Below are 8,316 nucleotides of genomic sequence, written 5' to 3' on the forward strand. Positions count from 1 at the left end.
CACATACAGACTGGCCGCTCACTGGCTGAGCGAGGTGCGGGCGCAACACCGAGGGTTGCGATCCCGTTGCCGGTCCTGGTCCGGTGTGGGCACGACACTGAGGGTTGCGATCCGTTGCCGGTCACGAAAAAAGACAAAAAGGAAAAATAAATAAATAAATAAATAAATAAATAAATAAATAAATAAATAAATAAATAAATAAATAAATAAATAAATAAATAAATAAATAAATAAATAAATAAATAAATAAATAAATAAATAAATAAATAAATAAATAAATAAATAAATAAATAAATAAATAAATAAATAAATAAATAAATAAATAAATAAATAAATAAATAAATAAATAAATAAATAAATAAATAAATAAATAAATAAATAAATAAATAAATAAATAAATAAATAAATAAATAAATAAATAAATAAATAAATAAATAAATAAATAAATAAATAAATAAATAAATAAATAAATAAATAAATAAATAAATAAATAAATAAATAAATAAATAAAAATAATACCTTGATATTAAGGAAGTGTGCTCAGATGCATGGACAGGGATGTTCACTGTAGTGTTATATATGGTAGTGAAAAGTCAGAAACAACCTAAATATCCAGCAGTAGGGGAGCAGGTAAATAAACTATGGCCCATCCAAACATGGAAATTCTGTGTCACAATTAAGAATGCCAATATGGAAGTATTCATTGACATGGAAAAATGTTAATTATACAGTAAAACAGTACAGTCATGCTTGGGTAACCTCAGGGGATTCGTTTCAGGACACCCCACAGATACCAAAATCCATGAATGCTCAAGTCCCTTATATAAACCGCATAATATTTGCATATAACCTATGCACATCCTCCCGTATACTTAAATCATCTCTAAATTACTTATAATACCTAACACAATGTAAACTTTGCTAGGTAAATAGCCATTACATTGTATTGTTTTTTAAATTTTTATTATTTTTTATTGNTTTTTTTTTTTTTTTTTTGTCCTTTTTGAGACCGGTCGTGAGCGCACCAGTCATCCCTATATAGGATCCGAACCCGCGGTGGGAGCGCTGCTGCGCTCCGAGTGCGCCACGGGCTCGGCCCTAATGTCGCTTTTTCAGGGGGAGAGATTAAGAGTGATTCTTCTTTCTGACCACTCACTGCTTCTGTAATTTCTAGTTTTTCCCTCAGTGAACATGAATTACATATGTAAAACAGAAATGCAATTTACAAAAGTAGAAAATGGGTGAGGAAAATGGGAAAAGGAGAATATAGGGATTCTGGACTGTGTAGAATTTATTTGAAAATGTATTGATTAAAAAAAAAAAAAACCTAAGTACAGTTTTATAGCGTTGTGGCCCAGTGGTTGTATTTACACGTAGCAGGCAATTATTAAACGTTTGAAAGATGAACTTACAACACTGAAGAGTCATGAGCCAGCTTTTGTTAAATATACATTCGTAATCAGGAAGTAAAAGTTAATCATGGTGCAATTTCTGTCTTGTTTTGAATGGAAGCCACCAACGACCTGCCTTTTATATGTGGGCTCTCAATAGCCTGTGTATATTGAGTAATGACTGTGCAAGAGACAATCCTTAAATCGTGTGTTAGAGCTGGATGGGTAGATGGAGAGATGGATAGAAACACACACACACACACACACACACACACACACACACTCACACACATCTAGCACAGGACCACTTTTTACTACCTCCAGTACAAACACCTTGGTCCAAGCTGCCATCAATAGGTTCCCAAGTGGTCTCCCTGCTTCCACCTGTGGCCCATTCGCTACACTGTAGCTGGAGCCATCTTTTCAAAACATGAATGAGATCATCTCTCTCTTCTGCACAAAGCCTTCCTGCACTTCCCCATCAATCAAGATCAACCCTGAGTCTTCACCGCAGCCTCCAAGGCCCTTCGTGGTCTGGCCCGACCTGCCTCTCAGATCTCACTGCTTGCCCTTCTGCCCCTTGCTGATGCCACTCCAACCACACTGGCCTTTTCAGGCTCTTTGCACTTCCTGTGTCCCCTGCCTGGAACATTCTCCCTGTCCAGTGTGGCTTGCTCCCTCACCTCCTGCAGGTCTCTGCTAATTGCCATCTGATTAGTAAGACAGGGGTAGGGAGCCCAGGCTTTCAGGCCAGGCTGCAGGTGGGGTTTCCAGAGATTTCTTTGGGCCCATTTTCTTTCATACTTCATCTTCGGGGTAAGTCCTTCAGCCACCAGCCTTCCCAAAACCCTCCTGGGCCAGGATGGGGGAAGGCTCCACCTACCCATCTACCCATCTACCCGTCCAGCTCTGACACATGATTTGAGGGTTGTCTCTTGCACAGTCATTGATCAATACACACAGGCTATTTAGAGCCCACCACCCTATATAAAATAATGACCCCTGTCCTGCTCTCCTACTTTATCCGACTTCACTTTTCTTCATAGCACTTATCTCCCTGACATATAACATATTTATTTCTTCGCTGTTTGTCTCCATCCACTAGAACTTAAACTCCCTGAGTGCAGGGACCTTGTCTCTTCTTTACTGAGGTTTCCTGAGCACCAGTACTCTAAGTAGCTGCTCAGTAAATATTTGAAGGACTGGAGGAGGATATCAGATATCATGTGACTGATCCTCCTCATTCTGCCAAGGAGGGGTCTGAGGCCCAGTCGAGACAGGTTCCATGTCTTGCCCGAGGTCACACAGCTGGGGCGGCAAGACCAGATCCTGGACCTTTCCACTCTGCTCCAGCTTCTGCCTATGCCTCGGAAGGGAGCTCAACCACACACAGGGGTCCTGGCCTTGTCTATCCTGTCTCCTGTGTGTTTTTCCAGTTTATGCAGAATTTCAGACCAGAATAGCTGAAGAAAAAACAGTTGTTCCTCCAAAACCCTGGAAACTCTTCCAGTGGGTCTGTCCCTGGAAAAAGAGCAGTGATCTCAGGGTGGGAAGGTAGGAAGCGGAGGAGGGGTCTTCCAGCAGTGGGGGCAATGAGATGGTTTTGGTTTTGCAATTAAAATAACATCTGGATCTGTTTCCACAGAGTAGTTCTGGAAGGTGGGTGGTCTGTCTGATGTATCAGGTGGGGCCTTCCCCCATCCCGGCCCAGGGGGGTGTGGGAAGGCTGGTGGCTGAAGGATTTACCCCAAAGATGAAGTATGAAAGAAACTGGACCCGAAGAATCATCAGGAAACCCCACCTGCAGCCTGGCCTGAAAGCCTGCTGGTCGCTACCCCAGCCTCATTCAGGGCATCTCCAGCCCCTCCCCCGCACCCCACCCCCTCCTTGAGATGGTTCGGATACCCGCTTTGATGCGCAGAGAGCTCCAGCCTCCTCTCTCGCATGCCTCATGTGGTTTGTTAATCGTGTGTGAAATGAGGGATTTCAGGCGTCACTCATCCGTGTGAGGACAGTGGGGCCCTGGAGCAGGGGAGTAGAGTGGAGGAGGGATGTTGAGCACCATTCCAGGCTTCTGAATCCTGTCCCTCTGTCTGTCTTCTTAGATGCAGCTTTTGGATAAGTTTCCCATCGAAGGTGGTCAGAAGGACCCCAAGCAAAGGATCATCCCCTTCCTCCCAGGTAAGCTTTGGGTGGCCCCACTGAGGGGTTGGGGGCTACCTGGGGAAGGGTATTCCCTGGGCCAAGAAGAGGCTGGCAACTAAGCTAGAAACTCTGGGAGGGGCAGGCCTAGGAATCTGCATATTAACCATTCCCCGAGGATTTGGAAGCCCCCGGTTTGGGAAGCCAAGTCCTCCAGGCAGCTTCTCCTGCCATTGCAGGGCCATCTCTGCCGCCCTCGGTCTGTAGCTTCTGAGAACTTTCTCAGGCTCCTGGACTTTGGTTTTCCTTTCACAAAAAGCACAGGGAGACCAAGTTCTTCTATGAAAGGATGAAGGGCTGCAGGCTATTTCCACTGCCTCCCGTTCTCATCGTAGATAACCTTAAATCGGGCGCACTCCTCAGGTCTGATCTCTAGTCCACATGCCACCATTATACAGATGGGTGGCTTATGTGACATGCCTGTGAGGTGGCAGAGACAGGAGCTGAACCCAGGTCTGTCTGGCAATAAAGTCCAGGCCATGAACCGTGACACGATTTGGGGTCATGTTTAGGGCAGTCGATTATGTTGTGTCAATTAGAGGAGAACTTCTCAGGTATGTTGTAACCTGCTGCATTGTTTGTGTAGAGATTTATAGCTTGCAGAGTGCTTTTTGTTTGTTATCATATACACCTTCATACTGAACTGTATTGTGATTCCCCCCCTCCCTCCAAAGGATGAGGATACTGGGATTCAGACAGAGTAGGTAACTGCCCATGAAAGTGGCAGAGCTGAGGGGTGAGCTCAGGTCTCCTGCCCCACATCTGGGCTCTGCCCTGAACCATTGGGCGAAGCTGCCTCCTGGCTCTCTGGATCCTCTACTTTTCTCCCCAAGCCAGTGGGCTGGTTCCCAGGGAAGCTCCCTTCACAGTGGACCAGCCTCCAGGACGATGGCAATCTGTCAGACCTCTGCAAGAAGCAGGGTCTGTGCCTCATTCATTCCTGGCATGCTGCCAGCACATGGTCAGTAACTACTTACTGACTTGAAAACACACCTAGGGCCACCTCCTTCAGAGAGTGGTTTCTATCTGAAAGCTGTGTCTTACGCTTCGCCCATTCTCAAAAGCAGCCGAAGACAAGAACACATATTGCTGCTTGTTCTCAGTCTTATGCGATAGAGAGAATTAATTTAGCTGCAAGGAAGAACTTCTAAATCCCACAGTTTGGGCAGGATCAGAACCCGTCGATGAGGGTGTAGGGAGTCTCACCCCCATCTCCTTTCATGGGGAGGAGGACTGCTTTGCCACTGCTGGCTTAGGAGTTAATATAGGAGACATCGTGCCTTGCTTGGCTTTGCACTGAGTCTTGAGGGAAGTTGGAATGTTCCAGTGTCCAGTTTGTAATAACCTTAGATGTTCCTCCAGTACTGTCCTGGTGCTCTGCCCACCCAGGGCCTGGGAGCCCAGCTGAGATGCTGTGGGCACAGGACTCCCAAGGGCAGCGCGAGGCTAGTGTGGTACCCTGTTGCAGGTGGTGAACCTGGCCTTGGGGCGTGAAAGCCACTTTTTTCTCAAGAAGAATGGGCTGCTTCTCCCTCTTCTTCTTTGGCCAGTGCTGCAGGGAAAGAGCACCTCAATATCATTCGAACAGCGGGTATTTATGAGAGGCTCCTCCTGTGCCAGGCTGATAGGGCTGGGGTGGCCTAGCGAGGCAAGGGGAGATGTGGATTCGTTTACCTCACTAAGGAACCCTCAGGCTAGTGAGAGAGAAGAGCTGCTCCATAATCAGAGAGTGGGTTAAGGCAGATGTGACTCTCCCCCACTGTGAGATTCCAGCTGTGATTGGAGAAGGAGCTTGGAGAGCAGAGAACTCACTGCAAGCCAAACATGGCAGTCCTGAAAGAGGGAGCCTGGAGTTGACCCTCGAAGGATGGTGGGGTTGGAGGGTGAGGTGAAGGGCAAGGCTTATGTACTGCTGCTGCTGCAATCCAATGTCTGGGGACTCAGACTGCTGGGGTCACCTCTGCAAACCCTGGCTCTGTTGGTTACCGGTTGTGTAAACTTGTCTGTGCTTCAGTTTCCTCATCTGGAAACGGGGCTGATAATAGTATCTACTCCGTGGGGCACACAGCCAGGAAGGGTAGCCAACATCAGAACTCTTACTCCTGGCTAGTGGACCGGGGCTCCCGTCCACGTCAGCTGCCCCGGGAGATAAGTCAACAGTCGCTGCAGAGCTGGGGACCTCTCTAAACTTCAATTTCCTTTTATAGGATTATGGTGAGAATTAAAGAAATTCATGGATAGCATTTTGCACAGTGCCTTGTCTTATAGCAAAACACTCAATAAATGGCAGATAGTAATAAAGTCACCTGCCCCCACGCCACCTGTCAGGAAAAGTCAAGCGTGGGGACACCTTCCAGCCACCATATAAATGTGACCTGTGCATAGCAGGTAATACTGTCAAGAGGAGAGAGGCTGACTTGTCTCCACCCCCAGCCTGCCCTAAAGGAAAAGTTGCCTCCAGTCTCCTTCCATGGAGGCAGGGGATTGCTTCTCTACTACTGGTTGGCAAGTTAATATGGGTGACCTTCATGCCTTGCTTGGCTTCTCGTCTTCCCTTCTTTCAGTGGGGTTCCCTCTTGGACACTTCTCTTCCGCTCACTTGCTCTCCAGGATTTCAGAATGGACGTTGCTGGCCATTTGGAATCCCACTTGGGGCTTATTCTGGGCTTTCCTCCTGCTGCCTAGAAGCTACCTTAACCCTTTCATACTCTGCTGCCTCCTTAGTTGGACATGAAGGAAAATGATTGGGCAAAAACAGCCCAACACAGTCAGAACCAGGCCAGGATGACTGAGTGGGCATGAGGATTCCCAGCCCACCCCCGCCACCCTGAGTCACAGGGGGTCCACAGGAAGAGAGGGCATCAGAGAAGGGCAGTGATGAACATAGCCTGTCTTAGGTCAGGTTCCGTAAAAGCAGAGCCTGAGATGAGGATTCGTCTGCAAGTGACTTTTGAGTGTGTGCTCTCATGTGAACTTCCTACAGCACCAAGGGGGAGAAGTGAGGCAGAGATGTGGGTTGACCTCAGAGTGCTGGTGGGTGGATGGCACCAGAGTTGTCCCATCACAGGGGACAACTTTTATACCTCCCACATCAGTCATCCATTGTCTGTGAGCTGCCCTTCCCCCAAAGGGTGTGGAGCCTGGGCAAGCTGGCTCCCAATGGCATACGTCTGAAGAAGGGGCAGCTGTGAGCCCCGAGCAGCCCACACTTCAGCAGCTGAGGGGACAAGCTTCAGCTCCTCTTGTTGCTGAAAAAGGGGCTCTGGGCAGGGCACCTGCAGCACCTACTGTGTTATCTGACACCAGCTTAAGGCTCTGTTTCTGCCTCCCTGCCTTTGGGGAGGGCATCTGAGGTCACCTGCTGAGCCCCCAGGCTCACTTCTGGCAGCAGTGACTTCAGCAGAACCCTGAGACTCCAAACACTCTTATACCCCACGGAGGGTTAGCAGGCAGCCTTGGGAACAGCTCTGCCAGCCCTTTGTCTCACCTGAAATTTCAGGGCAGGGAAAACCCCAGGGGAAGAAGCAGAGAGCACCCATTATTTACAGAAGGATCTCAGTTTTAGCTCCAGAGAAAGTGGGATGTGCTGAGCATTTCTGCTAACCAGGTGGGGAGTCTAGGGGGTGTGTCTGGAGCATTAGGCCCGCTGCTTTGCCTTGGCCCGCCTGGCTGCAGGCTCACGGTGGGGGCTCATAGATGTTCAGCTGGCTGGTGGAGGTGATAGAGGAAGAGAGGAACCCACGGTATCCCTCACATGAGCCATGAATCTTGGGATCTAGGACACAAGCTTGTGATATGTCTGATGGGTGTGTGGCCCAAGATCAGAGTCAACCTGTGGGTTTGAAAAGTGGTGAATGCCTGGGGCTCCTGCAGCCAAAGGCAAAGGCTCTATCACCAGAGAAGCTGACCACAGACGGTGCCCATTGGCTCTTGAGGGACAGACAGGGGGTTGTGCAGTGGTGCTGGGGTAGCGGGTATGGCTTGTGGGGGGGTCTGTGAGCAGAGCCTCAAGGAGCCAGTACAACTATTAACATAGTGAGCTGACATTTGCATAGCCATCAAGTTCTGTATAAAGGTTTGTAGGGAACTGCCCTTAAGAGGGGCCCCCAGTTGTTTTCACCAGGGGTAGAACCTGCTTTCTGGACCCTTGGGGTGGAGATCCACTGTGCCCAGGACCACCAGCCTTCCCGAGGCCTGTGGAGCTCATGGGAGGGGCAAGGGGAAGCTACAGACCCCATGTGGGACAGGCAGTCCTCCAGCAAGGCATCTGGGAAAGAAAACTCATGTGTTTTCATGGGCAGGAAGGGAAGGGGCAGAGAGTTACTCCAGGGCCCCTGGGGCCCTGGGGCGTGACAGTGTGGGCTTGTGCCTCCAAATCCTGCATTACTTGAGTGTGAGGGAGACACACCCTTCTCTTTTGCTGACCTCTGTGGCCTCCCTCTGAGACAAGGCCCTTATCCACTTCTGTCACGTTTCTACCACAGGCTGGACACACAGTGGGTACTTTGTTAAGACTCGTTGAGTTCTCCCTTATATACAGAATCTTTCCTTCCTTCCTTCCTTCCTTCCTTCCTTCCTTCCTTCCTTCCTTCCTTCCTTCCTTCCTCCCTCCCTCCCTCTCCTTTCTTCCTTCCTTCCTTCCTTCCTCCCTCCCTTCCTCTCCTTTCTTCCTTCCTTCCTTTCTTCCTTTCTTCCTTCCTTCCTTCCTTCCTTCCTTCCTTCC

General features: G+C 48.5%; 1 protein-coding gene across 1 annotated transcript in view; it reads left to right on the forward strand.

The window, feature by feature from the left end:
- LOC103589499 (SH3 and PX domain-containing protein 2A-like) overlaps positions 1 to 8,316 on the forward strand; it is a 142,987-nt gene that overhangs the window by 88,956 nt on the left and 45,715 nt on the right. The window contains exon 3 of the mRNA XM_008571502.1: positions 3,497 to 3,572. Within this exon, the coding sequence (XP_008569724.1) occupies positions 3,497 to 3,572 (76 nt within the window). The remainder of the gene's footprint in view (positions 1 to 3,496; positions 3,573 to 8,316) is intronic.

Source organism: Galeopterus variegatus, unplaced genomic scaffold (genome assembly GCF_000696425.1).
Source record: "Galeopterus variegatus unplaced genomic scaffold, G_variegatus-3.0.2 Scaffold692, whole genome shotgun sequence".
In the NCBI taxonomy this organism is placed as follows: Eukaryota; Metazoa; Chordata; class Mammalia; order Dermoptera; family Cynocephalidae; genus Galeopterus; species Galeopterus variegatus.